This window comes from Mustelus asterias, chromosome 3 (assembly GCF_964213995.1).
Source record: "Mustelus asterias chromosome 3, sMusAst1.hap1.1, whole genome shotgun sequence".
NCBI lineage: Eukaryota > Metazoa > Chordata > Chondrichthyes > Carcharhiniformes > Triakidae > Mustelus > Mustelus asterias.
The window spans coordinates 20,189,773-20,214,166 of NC_135803.1; the positions used below are offsets into that span (position 1 = coordinate 20,189,773).

The 24,394-nt window shown below is 47.4% G+C and overlaps 1 protein-coding gene across 1 annotated transcript in view; it reads left to right on the plus strand.

Moving 5' to 3' along the window:
* The window catches only part of LOC144485955 (sodium/hydrogen exchanger 9-like), a 285,192-nt gene that overhangs the window by 64,468 nt on the left and 196,330 nt on the right, over nt 1-24,394 (plus strand). The window contains exon 5 of the mRNA XM_078204030.1: nt 23,624-23,739. Within this exon, the coding sequence (XP_078060156.1) occupies nt 23,624-23,739 (116 nt within the window). The remainder of the gene's footprint in view (nt 1-23,623; nt 23,740-24,394) is intronic.

Here is a 24,394-nt window from a genome sequence, read left to right on the forward strand (position 1 = left end):
CTGTCCATGCCCCTCATAATCTTGTCAACTGCTATCAGGTTGCCCACTGCACTGTAGGGATTCTATTCTATTTTATTAACAGGAAAATGTTGCATTGTGATAAATGACCCTCCGATGTTCCTGCTTGCAGCTGTGGTAGCACTGCCATCTTCTGCCCGGTCCAACCCCAGACAGAAGGCATCGCAGAGTCAGATTCATGGTGTGAAACCTGTTGTTTGCAGTCATGTGGATTCTCTGCAAACTCTCTAATACCTCCTCACCCTCAATCAGATTTTCCCGACCTGCTTTTTATCTGAAAGGAAGAATGTGCATTGACGTAGCCCCTGTAAGACATCCTAGAGTCAGGCCCTTCTGAAGCATAGTCACTGCAGTAAATGGAAGGGAATGGGTGGGGAAGGTTTGTAAAGTTAGCCCGGATTAGAAAAGTGAGAAATACGTATGGGGGGGGGGGGGGAAGATTCGCGGGCATGTGGCGAAACAAGGGTTGTAGAAGGAATCCTAAACGAGGATGAAGATTTGAGGAACAAGTGGTGGCACAGTGGTCAGAACCTGAGTTTAATCCATTTTATTAAATTTGAATCTAATTATCTAACTCCCTTACCACTCACTAAATTTGGCACATTCCTGTAATGATTAAATACAAGTATGGCAAGTTTTGGGAACTTTGGATAATGAGAGATATTGTGAGCCTAGTCAAAGAGAAAAAGGAAGCATTTGTCAAGGCTAGGAGGTTGGGAACACGCAAAGCAAATGTGGAATACAAGGCGAGTAGAAAGAAACTTAAGCAAGGAGTAAGGAGGGCTAAAAGGGGTCACGAAAAATCATTGGCCAGCAGGATTAAGGAAAATCCCAAGGCTTTTTATACATATATAAAGAGCGAGAGGGTAGTTGGGGAGAGGGTTGGCCCACTCAAGGACAGGGGAGGGAATCTATGCATGGAGCCAGAGGAAATGGGCGAGGTATTAAATGAGTACTTTGCATCAGTATTTACCAAAGAGAAGGACTTACTGGATGATGAATCTGGGAAAGGATGTGTAGATAGTTTGAGTCATGTTGAGATCAAAAAGGAGGAGGTATTGGGGTTCTTGAGAAACATTAAGGTAGACAGGTCCCCAGGGCCTGATGAGTATACCCCAAAATACTGAGAGAAGCAAGGGAGGAAATTGCTGGGGCCTTGAGAGAAATCTTTGTAGCCTCACTGGTTACAGGGGAGGTCCCAGAGGATTGGAGAACAGCCAACATTGTTCCTTTGTTTCAGAAGGGTAGCAAGAATAATCCAGGTAATTACGGGCCGGTGAGCCTTACGTCAGTGGTAGGGAAATTATTGGAGAGGATTCTTCGAGAAAGGATTTACTCCCACTTGGAAATAAGTGGACGTATTAGCGAGAGGCAACATGATTTTGTGAAGGGGAAGTCATGTTGATCAAGTTTTTTGAAGAATTGACGAAGATGATTGATGAGGGTAGGGCAGTGGATGTTGTCTATATGGACTTCAGTAAGGCCTTTGACAAGGTCCCTCATGGCAGATTGGTACAGAAGGTGAAGTCGCATGGGATCAGAGGTGAGCTGGCAAGGTGGATACAGAACTGGCTCAGTCATAGAAGACAAAGGGTAGCAGTGGAAGGGTGTGTTTCTGAATGGAGGGCTGTAACAAATGGCATTCCTCAGGGAACAGTGCTGGGACCTTTGCTGTTCATAATACATATAAATGATTTGGAGGAAAAGATAACTGGTTTGATTGGTAAGTTTGCGGACGACACAAAGATTGGTGGATTTGCGGACAGCGATGAGGAGCATCAGGGGATACAGCAGGATATAGATTGGTTGGAGACTTGGGCGGAGAGATGGCAGATGGAGTTTAATCTGGACAAATGTGAGGTAATGCATTTTGAAAGGTTTAATACAGATAGGAAATATACATTAAATGGCAGAACCCTTAAGAGTATTGACAGGCAAAGGGATCTGGGTTTTAGGTGCACAGGTCCCTGAAAGTGGCAATGGAGGTGGAGAAGGTAGTCAAGAAGGCATACGGCATGCTTGCCTTCATTGGCCAGGGCATTGAGTTTAAAAATTGGCAAGTCATGTTGCAGCTTTATAGAACCTTAGTTAGGCCACACTTGGAATATAGTGTTCAATTCCAGTCGCCACACTGCCAGACGGATGTGGAGGCTTTGGAGAGAGTACAGAAAAGATTTACCAGGATGTTGCCTGGTATGGAGGGCATTAGCTATGAGGAAAGGTTGGAGAAACTTGGTTTGTTCTCACTGGAACGACGGAGGTTGAGAGGCGACCTGGTAGAAGTCTACAAGACTGAGGAGCATGGAAGCTTTTTCCCACGGCGGAAGAGTCAATTACAACAGGGCACAGGTTTAAGGGGCAAGTGATGTATGAGGCAAGTTTTTTACACAGAGGTGGTGGATGTCTGGAACTCACTGCCAGGGGAGGTAGTGGAAGCGATTACAATGGTGACATTTAAGGGGCATCTTGACAAATACATGAATAGGATGGGAATAGAGGGATATGGCCCCCGGAAGGGTAGGGGGTTTTAGTTCAGTTGGGCAGCATGGTTGGTGCAGGCTTGGAAGGCCGAAGGGCCTGTTCCTGTGCTGTAATTTTCTTTGTTCTTTGATTTCCGTGGCGGACGGAACAGGAAAATTCATCCCAGCGTTTCAAATGTTGGCTCTATTCTCTCTCCACAGATGCTGTTAGACCCGCTGAGCTTCTCCAGCATTTTCTGTTTTTGTTATATCTAAGCTCACCTTATATTACTGTTTTTGAAAGTATATCGTGCGCATTCCTTTAAAACTGCAGTGCTAATTATTTAAAATTTGCAGTAGATTTTCTCGGCATGCTGCATGTCTTTCGGACTATGGGAGGAAACCCGAGCACCCGGAGGAACCCACGCAGACACAGGGAGAACGTGCAGACTCCGCACAGACAGTGACCCATGCCGGGAATCGAACCCGGGTCCTTGGCGGTGTGAGGCAGCAGTGCTAACCATTGTGCCACCGTGCCGTCACTGAGTCTAGCTTTCAATTCCAGGTGCCATGGTGGGATTTGAGCCCACCTCCCCAAGAGCATTAACTGGGCCCTCACTAGTCCAGTGACATGACCGGTCCGCCACCAGCTCCCCATTTTGCACAGCATGATCCAGAATAAGAGTTTGTAGTCAGGTAAATATCTTTGAGCTTGTTTAACAGTATGGACAATTTAACTAAATTACACTGCAACTAAAAGTAACAACCAGGAAACGGTAATTCTGTCCAGACCACAAACCCATCTCAATGGAGCTTTTCCCTCTGTTTCTAGCAGATAAGGTGAAGGGTGCTGGCATTGCATTTATTAAAAGCTTGTATGTGACAAAGTGAAACTGTACTCGGTGTCACATGACTGAACAAATCATTTATTTCAGCTCGGACGTTTCTTATGTGTACAAAGCTGAGCTTGTGTCCCTGTGTCTCCTTCCCGAGCAGCATTGTAATATCAGACAATGCTGGCCTGGTTCATCAAGCAATTCTTCACCCGGCTTGCTGTTCTGATTCTTGAAGCAGTGAGAGGAGGTTGGGCATGACCCAGTTCTGTAATAGCCTTGGGCAATCTACAATGTTGGTGCAGTGCAGGTTCCCACATCGAGCTGCAGCGCCCTCAGCTAAGAAGATTCTGTTGAAAGTTGCCCGGAGAAACATGACAGAGCAGACATCCCATGCAACGGGACAATTTAATTGTTTTCTGGTGTTGAATGATTGAAGGCGCCCGTGTTCATGGGTCCAAGGCCCTTTGATCTGAGGCACAAGTTAACTAAGCGCCAGACTCCTCAACGTATGTAGTTCAAGGAGGCATTAGCTGCATTTGCTTCCTGCTAACACTTCCCTTCAGTTTGTGAAATGGGACTTGCCCAAATACCCGTGTAGAACTCTGAGATCCAAGCTCTTTGAAATGGAGCTTCTCAATGTGCAAAAGTCAATTGCCTTGATTGCTGCATTGGAACCTCAGTGACTGAGGCCAGACAAGTAACTATTAAATCCTACTGGTTGCAAAGCTAATCAAAGAGAAGTACAGAGGACCCCCGTCCGCAACTATATATACACACAGCGCTGGGTGGGATTTCATGGCCTCGCTCGTCCCAAAACTGTAAAATCCTGCCCGAGGTCAACGGACCTTTCCATGATCTGCCGCCACTCGCCCGCTCCGATTCCCGTGGCGGACGGGGCGGTAAAATTCCGGCGCATGTCAAAAAAAAAAGCACAGTGGGGTAGGGGTGTGGGGGCTACAATGGAGCGGCACATTTTACATCAGACATAAACGCTGTACATGAAACATAACATCAGTAATTACCTTTCAATTAAAAGAGTCAAGTTAGGAAACAAGCAGCCACCTCCATGGTGAATGAGGGTTAACTTGGATCAAACAGGATGCGCCACATTCATAAATTGACCCGTGACGGGTATGGATAAGAAATGGAATACAAAATAAAAATTGGTCGATGAAAATCTGAGCAATCTGACTGAAACTATTCTTGTGTCTATCTTCTTGGAGTCTGTCCTTATCCTCCATCATTCTCCCTCAACCCGTCATTTTCCCCCTTATCTGTCTGCGTGACGGGTCGAGCAGGGAGGTGACCTTTTCCCAAGTGGCCAGTGCTTCTCTATAATTGACAGCCAACACATCTGGGAACCGGTGGCGGGGGGGGCGGGCGGGGGGGTGTTGGATTGGACACTCTTCTCACCACTTCTCCCCTCTTCCTGTGACTAAGTGACCATCCTCCCTGTTCAAGACGTATTTACCAAGCAGACCATCAGACCCCAAACTCAAGCCCCAAAGTTTTGTGGCAAAATGTTTTGAAATTCCCCAGCATGTCCTCCTGCTGCTGGCCCTCGCAACCCCCCTGCCGGCCCCCGCGCTCCCCCGCTGGCCCCTGCGCAACCCCGCGCCCCCCCGCCGGCCCCCACGCCCCCCCGCCGGCCCCCGCGCTCCCCCGCTGGCCCCTGCGCAACCCCGCGCCCCCCCCGCCGGCCCCCACGCCCCCCCGCCGGCCCCCGCGCTCTCCCACCGGCCCCCCCGCCGGCCCCCACACCCTCCCGCCGGCCCCCGCGCCCTCCTGCCGGCCCCCACACCCCCCCGCCGACCCCCGCCTCCCCCCGCCCGCCCCCACGCCCTCCTGTCGGCCCCCACGCCCCCCCGCCGGCCCCTGCCGGCCCCCGCCTCCCCCCGCCGGCCCACGCCGGCCCCTGCCTCCCCCCGCCCGCCCCCACGCCAGCCCCCACGCCCTCCTGTCGGCCCCCACGCCCCCCCGCCGGCCCCTGCCGGCCCCCGCCTCCCCCCGCCGGCCCACGCCGGCCCCCGCCCGCCCCCACGCCAGCCCCCGCGCTCCCCTGCCCTCAAGCCCTCCCAGCCCAGCTGTGATCCAGCATTCTTATGCACAGGATTGTGTGAGAATTAAGTACAGATGTGTGAAAGGCAGAAAGAAAGATGAAAGGGATGTAGATCACATAGACTCTTAGTGAAGCAAGTGAGGCCTGTGATTGTCATTTGGGTTCGCACTGCTCGAGGGAGCTGGATATTGTTCACCTCGAACTGGGTCAAATTCATACATTTATAATTAATGGAAAACAGAAGTTCTCCCACTAGTGGCAGTGGTGAATCAAAGCCCCAGTTTACTTTTAAACAGCAGGACCTTCCAAATCCTGTGAGCTATTTCCTTGCTGCTTTTATTTTCTCCTTTCCATCTTTCTCATTTATTTATGTATGAGTGTCCAAGCAGGCTTACATTAACACTGCAATGAAGTTACTGTGAAAATCCCTAGTCGCCACACTCTGGCGCCTGTTCGGGTACACTGAGGGAGAATTTAGCCAATGCACCTAACCAGCACGTCTTTTGGACTGTGGGAGGAAACCGGAGCACCCGGAGGAAACCCACGCAGACACGGGGAGAACGTGCAGACTCCACACAGACAGTGACCCCAAGCCGAGAATCGAACCCAGATCCCTGGCGCTGTGAGGCAGCAGTGCTAACCACTGTGCCACCGTGCCACCCCACTGTGCCACCGTGCTGCCCCATGTGGAAGATGTGGTGGACAGTAAGTGGTGGTCAGTGATCGACTGCAAGAAACAGTGATATTTCTTTGCAGACTGGGTACAAGGAGCGGCACGGCGGCACAGTGGTTAGCACTGCTGCCTCACAGTGCCAGGGACCCAGGTTCCATTCCGGCCTTGGGTCACTGTCTGGGTGGGGTTTGCACATTCTCTCCGTGCCTGCGTGGGTTTCCTCCGAGTGCTCCGGTTTCCTCCCACACTCCAAAGATGTGTGGGTTAGGTTGATTGGCCATGCTAAAATTGCCTCTTAGTGTCAGGGGGATTAGCAGGGTAAATGTGTGGGGTTACGGGGATAGGGCCTGGGTTGGATTGTGGTTGGTGCAGACTCGATGGGCTGAAGGCCTCCTTCTGCACTGTAGGGATTCTCCGTTATAGCAGAGATGTTGACTTCTCCGCGCTCACTCCCACACCAGGGACAGCAGCTGCTTTGCCTATTCCACAATGCTTCGCATGTGATTAACCCACAGTCTGCTTTGCATTTCTTGTTCTCCGACTCAAAGGTCATATAATGTTTCAGACTCCTCTTTTAAGAACATTTCTCCCCAGAAGGAATAAACAGTTTGGAGCAGGATTCTTATTTCCCCGTTTTACCTGTGTTCTATTTTAAAATATGCAAGAAACAGTTCAAACCAGTATTCCTATTTCCCCCGTTTTACTGTTTTTCTTCCTTCTGCGTTTTAATTTCATTCTTTCCGTCCGTGCTGGATTAATGAAAACAAGTGATCCCAGCTCTTTGCTGTCTGCTGCAGATCACAGATGGTTGATCTCAGTTTAGAGCTGCCATCTCTTGATCATTGAAGGAACTGCATTGGACGTCCCAAAAGCTTTCAGGAAGGAAGCAATTAGGTAAAAGATGATGTACATTAATACAGACCTGTCAGGACTTCAGGTTATCTCAAAGCTCTGTACAGAGCATGATGGACTTTTGGAAGCAGCATCTCGGAAAGGGGCCCAGATTTCCTAGTATTTTCCAAGGTCCTGGTGGAATCGTACATTCCCAGTTCACACTGGAAAGTGTGTTGTTCCACAAGTATTTCACCCACATATATGTTGTGGATGATGACTGCACTTCACCAGAGGCGAATACATCTTCTCATTTAGTGTCCTCTGTAAGTTTGACCAATTTGCATTGAGCTTCAGAATCCAAGTCACTGATTTTGATTTGATTTGATTTATTATTGTCACATGTAGTGGGATACAGTGAAAAGTATTGTTTCTTGCGCGCTACACAAACAAAACATACTGTTCATAGAGTAAATCAGGGAGAAGGAAAGGAGAGAGTGTAGAATGTAGTGCTACAGTCATAGCTAGGGTGTGGGGTAAGATCAGCTTAATATATGGTAGGTCCATTCAAAAGTCTGATGGCAGCACCCAATGGATGGGAGACTGGTTTAATCATAGAATCATAGAAACCCTACAGTGCAGAAAGAGGCCATTCGGCCCATCGAGTCTGCACCGACCATGATCCCATCCAGGCCCTATCTCCACATCCCTACATATTTACCTGCTAATCCCTCTAACCTACGCATCCCAGGACAGTAAGGGGCAATTTAGCATGGCCAATCAACCTAACCCGCACATCTTTGGACTGGATGGACTTTGTGTGATGGACTGATGTTGATCAGAAACAGCAATGATCCCGAAACTAAGCCTGGGGTACTTACCTGGGCATTAGTCTGTACAGGTCAAGGATCTCTGCGTACCTCATCTGGATGATCATCAGAATGTCCCTTCCTCAGCCAATTATGGCCCATATTAGGCCAATACAGTGGGCTGGGGGTCAGCCAGTAGTTACCCTATCTGACTGTGGAGATTTGCCTTGGTTTCAGCAGCTGGTTCAAAGAACTTAATGTTACAACAGTGGGAGGGTGGGGAGGGGAGGGTGTTGGTTGTGATGTGCCACAGAATTTCTTAACTTGTGAGGTGGTAGGTGCAGGCAGCATTTTCTGATCTTACCATGGTACTGGCATTAGGGCAGTGATTGGAGACTTGGTTCGGGACTTGTGCAGACAGTGCTTCATTGTGGTGTCTGCTGATGGAAGGGTAAGTTGGATGGTCACTGGGTCATCATCCTGACATCCTGGCATGTAAGGTTCTGGGTTAATCCACAGGTATTGGGAATATTCTACTTCTGGTTAGGGAGGGAGAGAGAGACAGCTTCCGGAAGAGTTTAAGAAAACACTAAGTGTATGGTGTCATGATTAAATAAAGCGTGTTGGGAAGTTTGATAACTTGCGTGTTGGGAATAAAGCCATCTGAATTGCTTCTGGGCATACAACAGGCTTACCACTTTGCAGAGATTGATTTTGCAGCCTGTAAAAAGTAAATTTACTGCTTATTTCATTCATCAGCTCATTCAAAAATGCAATCACTTTCACTTTTATGGTGCCTTTCATGTAATAAGATGTTCCGGGACTTAGTTCAGGGAAGGAAGTTGGGGCATGTGGCATCAGGCACGGGAGTAATGGGCCTTGCAGTGATTTTGTGATCATAGAGTCATAGAATCCCTACAGTGCAGAAGGAGGCCATTTGGCTCATTGAGTCTGCACCGACCACAATCCCACCCAAGCCCTATTCCTGTAACCCCATGTATTTTACTCTGTTAATCCCCTGACAGGGTCAATTTAGCATAATCTTTGGACTGTGGGAGGCAACCGGAGCACCCGGAGGAAACCCATGCAGACATGGGGAGAATGTGCAAACTCCACACAGACAGTGACCGGAATTGAACCCAGGCCCCGGCGTTGTAAGGCAGCAGTGCTAACCACTGTGCCACCATGCCGTCCATTATGATGGTGTAGGGAGAGAGGTAGCAAGTTGATTGGTTTTTGGGAGGCTGCTCCAGAGTGCAGGGAATTTTTTTTTAATTCATCCGTGTGACATGGGCATCACTGGCTGGCCAGCATTAATTGCCAATACCTAATTGCTCGAGGGCAGTTGAGAGTCAACCACATTGCTGTGGCTCTGGAGTCACATGTAGGCCAGACCAGGTAAGGAAGGCAGATTTCTTTCCCTAAAGGACCAGATGGGTTTTTCTGATAATCGACAGTGGTTTCACGGTCATCAGTAGGTTCTTAATTCCAGATAATTTTTATTGAATTCAAATTCCAACATCTGCCATGGCGAGATTTGAACCCAGGTCCCCAGAACATCAGCTGAGTTTCTTGATTATAGTCTAGCAATAATATCACTAGGCCACTGCTTCCCCTATTGTGGCTGAACGCTCTGCCCCTGGTGTTGGAGCTGAGGGACGCACATAGAACACTGAGGAAGGCTGGACTCTGAAGTAGACAATAAGCAGTTTGTGTTGTTTGCTTCACCTACTGAAATCCTCCTGGCGTAAATCTCTTCTTCCCTCCCCGAACTCTCCTCCTTTTCTGTTGCTGCCCCTTTCTTCTGTTGACAGCCACCACATTTCCTAACCATCTCTAAAAATTACTGGGAGATTCTAAGATGGATTCCTGCAAACACAAATAACCCATTAGGAGATCTTGCTGATATTCTGTGTAGAAATTCACCTGCCGTTCTCCACTTACAGTTCAATCAAAAAAAAACCTTAGCATGTCAGACAAGGCCTTAAGTGCTCGCTCAAGAAAGGAAGGTTAGGGTTGAAGAGAAATGTTCAGTTAATTTTGCGTAAGGCCTTTTACAGTAAAAATCAGTTGCAAGAGAAGTAATTTTATTGGGTTTGTTAGTTGTGGCATATTTTGTAATTTCACTAACAGCTCTTAGGTGTTAGAATGGAATGGTGGTATCTCTGCTGAATGTTCTTGACCTCTGCCAAGCACAATGAAACGGTGCTGTTTAGGGATCCTGATATCTGTATTGACACTCCTCATTCTCTCGCGATGTGCAATGGTTCTGCTCTTTGAGCTTTGTTGTGTTGTGTGATCCCCGTGGAGACTGATACTTTTCAAAAAGAGATGTGAAAAAAGGATCACATGGCGAGATTTCACATTTTAAGACTCGTACTGTAACAAAGGCACTAAAATCAACATGGACTAGAACATAGAACATTACAGCGCAGTACAGGCCCTTCGGCCCTCGATGTTGCGCCGACCAGTGAAACCAATCTAAAGCCCATCTAATCTACACTATTCCAATATCATCCCTATGTTTATCCAATGACCATTTAAATGCCCTTAATGTTGGCGAGTCCACTACTGCTGTAGGCAGGGCATTCCATGCCCTTACCACTCTCTGAGTGAAGAACCTACCTCTGACATCTGTCCTATATCTATCACCCCTCAATTTAAAGCTATGTCCCCTCGTGCTAGCTATCGCCATCCGAGGAAAAAGGCTCTCACTATCCACCCTATCTAATCCTCTGATCATCTTGTATGCCTCTATTAAGTCACCTCTTAACCTTCTTCTCTCTAACGAAAACAACCTCAAGTCCCTCAGCCTTTCCTCATAAGACCTTCCCACCATACCAGGCAACATCCTAGTAAATTTCCTCTGCACTCTTTCCAATGCATCCACATCCTTCCTATAATATGGTGACCAGAACTATACGCAATACTCCAAGTGCGGCCACACCAGAGTTTTGTACAGCTGCAACATGACCTCCTGGCTCCAAAACTCAATCCCTCTACCAATAACACTCTGTACGCCTTCTTAACAACCCTATCAACCTGGGTGCCAACTTTCAGGGATCTATGCACATGGAGCATTACTTAGTCGGCAACTAATACATTGAGCTACAGGGAAAGTATCCCCTAGTAACTTCTTAAAACAACTGGAAACCCTGTGCCATGTTTATACACTACACCTCACTGCCTGCAGAATTGTAGTCTTATGATTAAAGTCCAAAACTCTTCCGGCTTTAACGGGTTATCTTCTCCCTGTTTCACCAGACTGGTAATCCAGAGACCCTGGGTAATGCTCTGGGGACCCGGGTTAGAATCCCACCACGAACATGGTGAAATTTGAATTCAATAAAAACCTGGAATTGAAAGTCTACTGATGACCATGAAACTATTGTCGATTGTCGTAAAAACCCATCTGGTTCACTAAAGTCCTCTAGGAAGGAAATTTGCCATCCTTACCTGGCCTGGCTTACATGTGACTCCAGACCCACACTAATGTGATTAACTCTTAAATGCCCTCAGGGAGGGGCAACTAATGTTGGCCCAGCCAGCGACGCCTACATCCCATGAACAAATATAAAAAAAACAGAGGGAATCTGCCACTTAAATGAAATTCTCTTCACTCAACCCTTTGGGTGTAATCGAATGGACACCCCATTGCAAGGTATCCTCTGGTGATTCCGTGGTCTTTAACTCTTCACGATCCCAATTTCTGTGAACTTGGGCTCCATCCCAACCAACCTTCTGTTTGGCAGTTAACAGCAAAGCAGTCTGGTTCTTTCATCTGGTGTAGCAGTACTGGTTGTGGGCCATCTTCCTCGGCACACTCCATCAGACAGCCTGAGAGTCTGGACGTTGCAAGAACAGCTCCTTTTGTGTCCAGCTCTTAAAACTGTTACCTGATTTTCAATAAGTCCTAACTTGGGCGTCCAGTCTCCATGACAACCAGGTCAGGTGCTTGTTTCTGGGCAGCATTCAGCACGATTACCAAGGAATTCCTTTTTACCTTGCATTAAAGGAGACAGTTTAAAATATGACTATCTTGTAAAGCCTAACTTTCGTAACAGCGTGAAACTGTTTTATAGGAGATGGTGAGTGCTTACAGTTTGTTTCACAGTGAGGACGATACATTAGTGACTTTTAAGGGGTGTCTTGACAAATACATGAATAGGATGGGAATAGACGGATATGGTCCCCAGAAGGGTAGGGGGTTTTAGTTAAGTCGGGTAGCATGGTCAGTGCAGGCTTGGAGGGCCGAAGGGACTGTTCCTGTGCTGTAATTTTTTTTGTTCTTTGAAGAGGATCACAGATCATGGAGTGATGCTGCACAGAAGGAGACCATTCAACCCATTTGTCCCTGTGCAAGCTCTTTGGTAGTGCTGACCAATTAAACCCTTGCTCTTTCCCCAATGTCATTGCAACTCTTGTCCTTTGAGCATTTTTCCAATTTTTTCTTACTGTTATTATCGATTCCCTTTCGGCCACCCTTCCAGGCATTCGAGATCATAACAGCTCGCCGTATGTTAAAAGAAAATTCTCATGCCCCCCTCCGCTCCCGGTTCTTCTGCCATTCACCATAAATCTGATAAATTGGGTGAAGTGGCATATTGTGGCACAGCAGTTAGCACTGCAGCCTCACAGCGCCATGGGCCTGGGTTCAATTCCAGCTTCGAGTCACTCTCTGTGTGGACTTTGCACGTTCTCCCTTTGTCTGCGTGGGTTTCCTCCGGGTGCTCCGGTTTCCTCCCACAATCCAAAGATGTGCAGGTTAGATGCATTGGACATGCTAAATTGCCCCTTGGTGTCAGGGGGAATTTTTTCCTGTCCCGCCCGCCATGGGAATTGTGGGTGGGGGGAGGGGGGAGGTAGGGGGGGGGGGTGGGGGGGGTGGGGGGGTAGGGGTTGGGGGGTGGGGGTGGGTGGGGGGGTAGGGGTTGGGGGGGGTGGGGGGGTGGGGGGGTAGGGGTTGGGGGGTGGGGGGGTGGGGGAGTAGGGGTTGGGGGGGTGGGGGGGTGGGGGGGGTGGGGGAGTAGGGGTTGGGGGGGGTGGGGGGTTGGGGTGGGTGGGGGGGGTGGGGGGGGGGTGGGGGGGTGGGGGGGTAGGGGGTGGGGGGGGTAGGGGTTGGTGGGGGGTTGGGGGGGGTGGGGGGGTGGGGGGGGTAGGGGTTGGGGGGGTGGGGGGGGTAGGGGTTGGGGGGGGTGGGGGGGATAGGGGTTGGGGGGGGGGTGGGGGGGGTAGGGGTTGGGGGGGTGGGGGGGTGGGGGGGGTAGGGGTTGGGGGGGTAGGGGTTGGGGGGGGGGGTGGGGGGGGTAGGGGTTGGGGGTGGGGTGGGGGGGGTAAGGGTTGGGGGGGTGGGGGGGGCTAGGGGTTGGGGGGGGTGGGGGGGGTGGGGGGGTAGGGGTGGGGGGGTGGGGGGGTAGGGGTGGGGGGGGTGGGGGGGGTGGGGGTGGGGGGGGTAGGGGTGAGGGGGGGTGGGGGTGAGAGGGGGGTGGGGGTGAGGGGGGGGTGGGGGAGGGGGGAGGTGGGGGGGAGCGGACCATGCAAAGGGCTGTTGACCACAGGCGGGATTTTCCATTTTTGGGGCGACCGTAGCCAGAAAATCCAGCTCTTAGTGACACAAGATGTGTAGGTTAGGGGGATTAGCCATGGTAAATGGGTGGGGTTTGGGTGGGATGCCCTTTCGGAGATTAGGTGCAGATTCTACGGGCCGAGTGACCTCTTTCTATACTGCGGGGATTCTATGGTGATAAACAGGCTCGCAGACAGGACAGATAAATGGCAAATGCAATTCAATACAGCAAAGTGTGAGGTCATTTATTTCAGGAGGTGGAAGAGGGAGGTCACTTAATCCTTTTGAAGGTAAGAAAATAAATAGGGGAGAGGAGTAAAGAGATCTGGAAGCACTGAATATAAAAGTATATTACAAGCTGGTCAGATCATATGAAGCAACATTTATTACAAGGAACAAAATGCAAAGGCAGGGGAAGCTATGCTTAATTTATATGGAATCTTGGTTAAAACACACTTTGGCATACCATGCACTGCTCTAATCTCCAAATTCTAGAAAGGACATTGAAGTCATGAATAAAGCACAGCACAGATCAATGAGGATGTTCTCAGAATTGAGATGGTAGAATTACCAGGACAGATGGAGCAGGCAGGAATCATCTTCTCTGAACAGTAGAAAACACAGAGGAGATCTGATGGAGATCTTTCAAGTTGTGAAAGGGTTCAAAGGGATTTGGGGCAACTGTGCAGTTGAGTCCAGAGTGTAAGACTCACATTCAATAGGTCATTTAGCCCTCGAACCTTCTCCAGCATTCAGTGAGACTTACTCCCCCATTGTCACCTTTGCCCAATATTCCTTAATATCTTTGATGAACAAAAATTGATCGATCTTTAACAATTAGAGTCATAGAGATATGCAGCAATGAAACAGGCCCTTCGGCCCAACCCGTCCCAGCCGACCAGGTTTCCTAAAATGAACTAGTCCCATTGGCCTGCATTTAGCCCATATCCCTCTAAACCTTTCCCATCCATGTACCTGTCCAAATTGATGCAGCATCAGTTGATGTTTGGAGATGCGTCCAAACCTTCCACCATCCTTTGAATGTAGACTGTTTTTTCAATTTCCTGAGAGGTGTGGCTCTAATTTTGAGACCATGCCACACCTCAGTCAGTGGAAATAATATTGCTCCACTTTCCTCCCGCTATTTCCCTCAATGTCTTGAAAGCCTTGATCAAATACACCCCTAGACTTGGGAATTCCAAGGTGTACGAGGTGTGCACTAACAATGCCTTCTGGAAGCTCACAACGTCCTTGACCATTGCTTTAGTCACCTCTTCAACAAAACTGAATCAGCTTCATCCGGTACGATCTACCCTTTACCACGCCATGCTGATTCTCTCTGACAAGCTGGACACTTTCCAGGTGTTCAGTCACCCCAATCCTTATTTTTTGACTCCAGTAATTTCCCAACAATGAGTGTCAGGCTAACTGGTTGAAGATTCCCTTGCTTCTCTCTTTCGGCACGGCGGCACAGTTGTTAGGACTGCTATCTCACAGTGCCAGGGACTCGGGACAGATTCCTGGCTTGGGTCACTGTCTGTGCAGAGTCTGCTTGGGTTTCCTCCGGGTGCTCTGGTTTCCTCCCACAGTCTGAAAGACGTGCTGGTTAGGTGCATTGGCCATGCTAAATTCTCCCACAGTGTACCCGAACAGGCACCGGAGTGTAGCGACTAGAGGGTTTTCACAGTAACTTCATTGCAGTGTTAATGTAAGTCTACTTGTGACATTAATAATAAACTTTTAAAAACTTTCACCTTTCTTAAGTAGCACAGCGACGTGCGTGGTTTCCAATCTAGAGGAACTTTGGAAGAGCTGGCAGATTATTTTAAATACTGATTCACACTTATATTTATGAAGCCAGATTTCTTATTTCAATTAATGCTTAAAGTTACATTGTAGTGTTTGTGCACCACAGGGTATGTTCGTGCACAAGTTATAATGCATTTAACTCCTGGTAATAAATTGAGTTTTGAGCACTTTGGTCACTAGATGGCACTGCTGGGCTGTACACCAGATCTTCAATAGCTTTGCTCCTGAGAAAGTCCCTCTGTAAAGGAGAGTGTGTTTGTGTGTGATGTGGTCCATTATTTTGTATTTCTGCTCCCCTTTAATTGCCATTTTCTGAATCTGGATGGGCCACAGTGACGGGTCTGGCATTACATCATTGCTGCTTTCGATCCCATTGTTGGAAAGTCTGCCAGGACAGTTTTTGTCTTTTGGTTTTTACTCCCTCTCTGTGTACAGGAAAGCTCGGCTCTTTTTACCCCCAGTTGGACGGCACAGTGGTCAGCACTGCTGCCTCAAAGCGCCAAGGACCCGGGTTCAATTCCAGCCTTGGGTGACTGACTAGGTGGAGTTTGCATGTTCTCCCACTGCCTGTGTGGGTTTCCTCAGGGTGCTCCGGTTTCCTCCCACAGTCCAATTTGGACAGGTACATGAATAGAAAGATCTAGAGGAATCTGGGCCAAATGCAGGCAAACAGACTAGTTTAGTTTAGGAAACGTGGTCAGCATGGACGGGTTGGGCTGAAGGGCCTGTTTCATTGCTGCATATCTCTATGACTCTAATTGTTAAAGATCGATCAATTTTTGTTAATCAAAGATATTAAGGAATATTGGGCAAAGGGTTAGGTGGATTGGCCGTGCTAAATTGCCCCCTAGTGTCCCAAGGTATAGAGGTTAGGGGAATTAGCAGGGTAAATATGTAGGGTTACGGGGTAAGTCTGGGAATGAGTCGGTGCAGACTGGATGGGCTGAATGGCCTCCTTCTGCACTGTAAGGATTCTATGATTATGATGCTATAAGACCTCATGGGTCCAGACTTGTTGTTGAGGATTCCCAGGGCAACTCCCTCCAACTATCTCCCAGTGGAATTTATTAACTTTAAAACATAAGGCAGCTGATTCCCAAACGTGACAGACTAGGACTGAATCCCGGGGTAGAGCCAGTGCGGAGAATATATATCATTGTCGGAGTTGTCACTGAAATCGGAGCCAGTGCTCCATAGTGAGGTGTCCATTGTCCATTAGCATTCCGCTTGCTCTATGGAATACTATTTTCATGGGATAAACAAAGGAATACATTGAAGATTAGAAGTGACTTGGTGTTTGTTAGGACAAGGGCAGCAAACACGCCATTGAGACTGTCACTGTGTGTGTGAATAACCCTGAGACCAGCCAAAAAGCTGGCTGCCTCCTGACGGAAATTCTTGTCGACCCTACTTGCCTCTGAGAGTTTTGTATTCGTTAAGGTGAGCCATGTACCTGCTCAGGAATGGAACACCTTCTGTTTCAGGCATTCCCTGTTACTATCAGACACTTTCAGATCAGATGCTGGGTTTACAGCAAAGCTTGTTCTGTTCTAAGCAAAATACAGCGGATGCTGGAATCGGAAACAAGAACAGAGAATGCTGGAAAAGCTCAGCAGGCCTGGCAGCATCTCTAGGGAAAGAAAGCAGAGTTAATGTTTCAAATCCATCTGGCTCTTCATCAGAACTAAAGTGAGGAAGAAATGTGTTGGATATTAAACTGTAGCAGTGAGAGGTTACAAAAAGATGCAGCAATTTTAACAACAAAAGACAGATGACCTAGTGTGGGAGGGAGAGGGGGAAGGAAGGGTTATTGTATTGAGACAATAAATGTTTGGGATATTTTTAAAACAAAAAGGGGTTAAAGTTGGAGGAGAAATGTCACAGTCTAAAGTTGTTGAACTCGATGTCGAATCCTGAGGGCCTAAATTAACCTAATCAGAAGCCGAGGTGCTGCTCCTTCAGTGTGCACTGGGTTTCACTGGGGAATCGCAGCAGGCCAAGGAAGGACATGTGGGCATTAGAGCAAGATGCTGAGTTAAAATGACAAGCGATAGGAAGGTAGGGATCATGCCTGTGGACTGAGCGAAGGTGTTCTGCAAGCGGTCACCCAGTCTGCGTTTAATCCCCCTTGTTCCATCCTGTTGCATCGATATTTTGTAGCCCCGATCTCAGGAATACCCATTACTCCAGCGGTATAACATTTTCTTTCCACTTGCTGCACCTAGTTCTGTACACATGATTACCGATGCACCCCAGGCCCCTGGACTTTGAAGCTGGCCTGATACTGGTCCTTGAGAGATGAGGCTTTTGATTCATGGCACTGGGTAGGATTTGAGCTCAGTATCAGAGGACAATGGCCAGTGTCTAATCATGATGCTGTTTCCATTCATACCCTGAACAATCAGCTAGTGTCTGGAGTCCAAGTCTGTTATGTAGCTCTAATTAGCCATGGCTAAAGAGATGTCTCAGTTCATGTTGATATTAAATTATTCTTGTGAGGACAAGAATGTAGCTTTATCCAGTATTGTACAACACTGCACACAACCAAGTGCATTGAAGTGAAAGTTCTCTAATGAGATTTTATTAAATTTGTTTGTGTACAGTAAACCAAAGGCAAAATTCAGGATTGATACTTTCATGTTAGGCAGGGAACCATTATTAATTTTGAAGATTACTAGTCAGTCAAGCACAACTCCTTGATTGAAGTGATTAATGGAGTTGCGTTCAGGATGTTTGTACTTTGTAGCTCTGTTCACCAGTTAAAGATTGTCTGCTGGGTTTGGAATTAAGGCAGTGCAAATTTGTGGCCCTCTATTTGTTTAACCCTTCACGCTGACAGTATTTATTCTGCGCAAGCGAGTATTTTAAAAGCAATTTCGAGAGTCTCTGTGGTGCAGTGGGTAAGCACTTTGATGTTTCAAATCTGGGACACAGTGAGGCCACCCGAGGGGATAAATCTACAATGGCCGGGAACTGTGAAAATCCTAAAGAAAATGAGATTGGATTGTCTCGACTCATCACGCCATTGACCCAGTCTGCCAGTCAGACCTCCCCACTATTTGCCACACATATAATATGATGGGTGAGAACAACCAGAAAGATGTGGGATGGGGGAGAGAAAAGAAAGTTCCCTTGCAGCAGAAAACAAGATTAAAGTTAAAGTTTATTTATTAGTCACAAGTAAGCTTACATTAACACTGCAATGAAGTTACTACGAAAGTCCCCTAGTCACCACACTCCGGCGCCTGTTCAGGTACACTAAGGGAGAATTTAGCATGGCCAATTCACCTAACCTGCACACTTGGGACTATGGGAGGAAACCGGAGGAAACCCACGCAGACACGGGGAGAATGTGCAAACTCCACACAGACAGTGACCCAAGCCAGGAATCGAACCCGGATCCCTGGCGCTGTGAGGCAGCAGTGCTAACCACTGTGCCACTGTGCCGCCCCCATCATCTGTTGCAGGAACAATCGACGGAGATCAACTATATCTGACCGGGGAAGACTGGGAGAAATAACTTAGTGTTAAAAAATTTATATAACAACTTTCTATCGCAGGACTTTTTTTGACAATCAAAGAATTATCTTTGATGTGTAGTCCCTGTTGTGTCAGCAAATAGGCTTGCAAATGTTCACACAGCCAGGTTCCACAAACAGTGAATGAATGAATGAATTGCCAGCTGATTTAATTTTGATGCTATTGGCTGAGGGAGGCTTGTTGACCAGGAGACCGTGAAAACGGCTCTTCTTACAACCATGCTGTGTGATATTCTCTACTTAATGCAGTAGGCAGGCATTTAACACCTCATCCAAGAGATTGATGACCTCGCTGGTACGTGTTAACGATGCAACTGGGTGGCAGAAATGGAAGAATGCTGCATTCCCTAATGTTAACATTACTTTCCTGAGGGAATGCACACATTCGCCTAAGTAAGTCAATTTTAGTGAGAAGGAGTTGGTAAATAGTGAAGTTGAAGACCTGGACTGACCCGCAGGTTGGTATCCAAGTGTTAATTGCACAGTTGAGTTTATTGCACTTTAGAAAGCTTTACAATGATATCTGAGCAACAGTTACATGCAATAAAACTGGCTGCACTGAGTGTCACTAAGTTACTGATCGTGAGGGTAAACATAGGAACACATGGAGCAGATTTGGCAGCACCCTGAAGATTTCAAAGCATTGCAGTTAAGAGGGGTTTGCTGGTTGTTCTATCCAGTTGGCCTCTTTGGTTGACACTGCCATTCTGTGCATTTATTTAACACTCTAGAATTTTTTTTGTTTTGCACTGAACCTCCTCCCCTCTGCTCCGGAAATCTGTCATTCCTCTTGGGATGTGGCTTCAGATTCCTACAGTACAAAGGTAATTTTCATTTCTGAGTGTCACTCGATTAGTGTGGGGAAGCATCATAGCCAGGTTCAATCCTACCCGTGTTCAGAGCTCACAATATGGCACTGGATAACAATTATACAGGGCGGCACGGTAGCACAGTGGTTAGCACTGCTGCTTCACAGCTCCAGGGTCCCGGGTTCGATTCCCGGCTCGGGTCACTGTCTGTGTGGAGTTTGCACATTCTCCTCGTGTCTGCGTGGGCTTCCTCCGGGTGCTCCGGTTTCCTCCCACAGTCCAAAGATGTGCGGGTTAGGTTGATTGGCCAGGTTTAAAAAATTGCCCCTTAGAGTCCTGGGATGTGTAGGTTAGAGGGATTAGCGGGTAAAATATGTGGGGGTAGGGCCTGGGTGGGATTGTGGTCGGTGCAGACTCGATGGGCCGAATGGCCTCCTTCTGCACTGTAGGGATTCTATGATTCTATTCTATGATTACACGGGAAATATGTTTTTATTCCCCTTTGCCCTGATCCTGAGTGCTGAGCTGATTGTAGAACCTCCAGTGCAGCCTTTAACCTTGGCTAGGGCGGTACGGTGGCACAGTGGTTAGCACTGCTGCCTCACAGTGCCAGGGTCCCGGGTTCGATTCCCGACTTGGGTCACTGTCTGTGCAGAGTTTGCACATTCTCCCCGTGTCTGCGTGGGTTTCCTCCCACAGTCTGAAAGACGTGCTGGTTAGGTGCATTGACCATGCTAAATTCTCCCTCAGTGTACCTGAACAGGCCGGAGTGTGGCAACCAGGGGATTTTCATGGTAACTTCATTGCAGTGTTAATATAAGCCTACTTGTGACACTAATAAACAAGCTTTAAAACTTTAAACTTTAGTTCATCAAACACAGACCATAAATCTAAAGTGTACCTTTCTGATCTTTATAACTCAGAACTTTAGGATGCATTTGCCAACTTAGCAATGATCCTTGTACTTTGAAAAATAATTTATTAAGCAAAACACCTGAAGCGCTGCAGCCTGATGCTACACGGTGCCATTTGAGGAATATGTAGCTATTCATTTTTCAGGTGTATCATTTTGAAGACACCATTTGCTTACTGTGTCAGCAGTGACGCACTTGGCAGCACTTCTGCATTGAAGTCAGACAGTTGTGGGTTCAGGACCTACCCAAAGAACCTGAGCTCGGAAATCTAGGTTCACGCTGCAGTGCAGTACTGGGGGAGTGCTACACTGTCCAAGATGCTGTTTTCTTCTGTTAAATTGAGGGCACGGTGGCACAGTGGTGAGCACTGCTGCCGCACAGAGCCAGAGACCCAGCTTCAATTCCGGCCTTGGGTGACTGTGTGGAGTTTGCACGTTTTCACCGTGTCTGCGTGGGTTTCCTCCGGTTTCATCCCGCAGTCTAAAGATGTGTAGGTTAGGTGGATTAACCATGGAACATATCCTTGGATATTTAGATCCCAGCCCTGATCCCTTTGCAGCGATATCTCTGTGATGCCCACAACATCATACCGGCCAATTTAAATGTGCGCAACAAGCTCATTCCGTATACTGCACACATTGAGGTACAACACCCTCGGTCCTGCATTGACCACCTCCCTTCTCATATTTGCTCTGCTTGAGGTTAGATTCTTCTATACTCTCTGTTCTATTATGTGGCCTGGGAACTTGACAAACCTCTCCTGAGCCCCCAGCTCCATTAACCTGCACTTCTACCCTCTCCTTTAACTTTGGTTTTCTAATTCTCCATACAACTGATCCCTCCCACCCACTATTTAGTTTAAAGCCCAATCTACAGCCCTAGTTATACAATTCGCCAAGACTCTGGTCCCAGCCGATTCAGATGAAGACCGTCCCATCGGAACAGGTCCCCTCTTCCCCAATACTGGTGCCAATATCCCATGATTTCAAACCCATTCCTCCCACATCAATCATTGAGCTACGCATTTACCTCCTTATTCTTATTGACCCTGTGCCAATTAACTCGTGGCTCAGGTAGTAATCCAGAGATTATTACCTTTTTGGTTCTGCTTTTTAATTTAGCTCCTAGCTGTTCATACTCCCTTAGTTGAACCTTTGTCCCTGTTCTACCTATGTCATTGATTACCTACGTGGACCACGACAACTAGATCTTAACCCTCCCTCTCCAAGTTCCTCTGCAGCCCAGATGAGATATCCCGAACCCAAGCACCAGGCAGGTAACACAACTTTCGGGATTCTCGATCCTGGTCACAGAGAACAGTGTCAATGCCCCTAACTATACTATCCCCAATTACGACAACATAAACACAGCTAAACAGATGTGTAAATGTGAGGTGATGCATTTTGGTAGATTGAACCAGGCCAGGACTTACTCAGTTAATGATGGGGCATTGGGGAGAGTTACAGAACAAAGAGATTTAGGGGTACATGTTCATAGCTCCTTGAAAGTGGAGTCACAGGTGGACAGAGTGGTGAAAAAGGCATTCAGGATGCTTGGTTTCATTGATTAGAACATTGAATACAGGAGTTGGGACGTCTTGTTGAAGTTGTACAAGACATTGGTAAGGCCACACCTGGAATACTATATACAGTTCTGGTAACCCTATTATAGAAAGGATATTATTAAACTAGAAAGTGTGAAGAAAAGATTTACTAGGATGCTACCAGGACTTGATGGTTTGAGTTATAAGGAGAGGCAGGATAGACTGGGAAAAACAGATTTTCAGGACATCATTATTTCACTGGATAAAAGAAAATTACTGCAGATGCTGGAATCTGAAACCAAAAGAGAAAATGCTTGAAAATCTCAGCAGGTCTGGCAGACAAAAGGTCATCTGGACTCAAAACATCAGCTCTTTTCTTTCCTTACCAATGCTGTCAGACCTGCTGAGATCTTCCAGCATTTTCTCTTTTGATTATCATTTTCCTGTTTGTCGGACCTTGTGTTACAACAGGTCATAGAGTCATAGAGGTTTACAGCATGGAAACAGGCCCTTCGGCCCAACTTGTCCATGCCGCCCATTTTTTTAAACCCCTGAGCTAGTCCCAATTGCCCACATTTGGCCCATATCCCTCTATACCCATCTTACCCATGTAACTATTTAAATGCGTTTTAAAAGACAAAATTGTACCCGCCTCTACTATTACCTCTGGCAGCTTGTTCCAGACACTCACCACCCTCTGTGTGAAAAAATTGCCCCTCTGGACACTTTTGTATCTCTCCCCTCTCACTTTAGACCTATATCCTCTAGTTTAAGACTTCCCTACCTTTGGGAAAAGATATTGACTATCTAGCTGATCTATGCCTCTCATTATTTTATAGACCTCTATAAGATCACCCCTCAGCCTTCTACGCTCCAGCGAAAAAAGTCCCAGTCTACTGGGGCGGCACGGTAGCACAGTGGTTAGCACTGCTGCTTCACAGCTCCAGGGACCTGGGTTCGATTCCCGGCTTGGGTCACTGTCTGTGTGGAGTTTGCACATTCTCCTCGTGTCTGCGTGGGTTTCCTCCGGGTACTCCGGTTTCCTCCCACAGTCCAAAGATGTGCGGGTTAGGTTGATTGGCCATGGCAAAATTGCCCCTTAGTGTCCTGAGGTGAGTAGGTTAGAGGGATTAGTGGGTCAAATATGTAGGGATATGGGGGTAGGGCCTGGGTGGGATTGTGGTCGGTGCAGACTTGATGGGCCGAATGGCCTCTTTCTGTACTGTAGGGTTTCTATGATTTCTACCCAGCCTCTCCTTATAACTCAATCCATCAAGTCCCGGTAGCATCCTAGTAAATCTTTTCTGCACTCTTTCTAGTTTAATAATATTCTTTCTATAATAGGGTGACCAGAACTGTACACAGTTCTAACGTTCTAATTTTAGGTGACTAAACATCAGAAGTAGGGCATTGTTTCTAAAGCTCTGGGATGTTCTAGGGCTGTAAAAGGGGCTATTCAAATGCAGGCCTTTTTTTTCCTGTTGATTCTTTTCTGTGTCTTCCCAATAATTGATTGACTGTTTGCGAAAGGTATAATTTCATGAGCAGCAGGTAGGGAAGTTGTTCCACAGGATCTCTCTATATCAGTCTGGAGATATGAGTATGGGGGGAGGTGGGGAGAGGGCAGGGTTTGGCTGAACTGATTTCCTATGATTGCTTGTCTGAAACCACCTTTAATATAAATTAGAAGCAGCAGCAAGATCCCAAGTCTAGGACTATATGTGAATGTGCTCATAATATCTTTATTGTATTTTTCAGAGGTATTATGTATGGTTTTGTCATGGCTATGATCAGCCTTGGCCAACTAAGCAAGCATGACTTCTACTTCACTGACTGTTTATTCTTTGGAGCACTGATTTCAGCGACTGACCCAGGTAAATATTGAATGAAAAGTTCTGTGACAAATGAAAACATGTGTAGCAGACAGGCAGGGAACATGCATGTGACACTGCCACCAGTGTTTGTTGCAGCTCAGTTAACACCACATCAACATTCTAATTCCTGATTTTGATCACTCTATCATCATGTGAGTTGCCTTCAGATGCCTCATCCTTCAGGCCCACAATTCCCTCCCTCATGCTCCTTACCTCTCCACTGCTCTTCCTTCTCCAGAAGTTGATCCTCAAAACCTACCTCTTCAATCAAGCTTTTGTCCCATGTGGTCACTCAAACAGAATTGGCACACCTTGGCACACTTTATTATGCTACAAGTTCTACATAACATATAAAATAGGAGCAGGAGTAGGCCATTTGCCCCTTTTGAGCCTACCCTTCCATTCAATAAGATCATCGCTGATCTGATTGTGGCCTCAATTCCACTTTCCTGTCTACCCCCTTTGACTCCCTTGAGTGAAGAATCTAACACCGCTTTAAAAGTATTCAATGACTCAGCTTCCACTGTCATTTGGAGAAGAGAATTTCACAGACCAATAACCCTCTGAGAGGAAAAAATTATCTCCATCTTAAAGCAGAGACTCTTTATTTTTAATCTCCTAGTTCTAGTCCCTCCCACAAGGGTAATCACCCCCT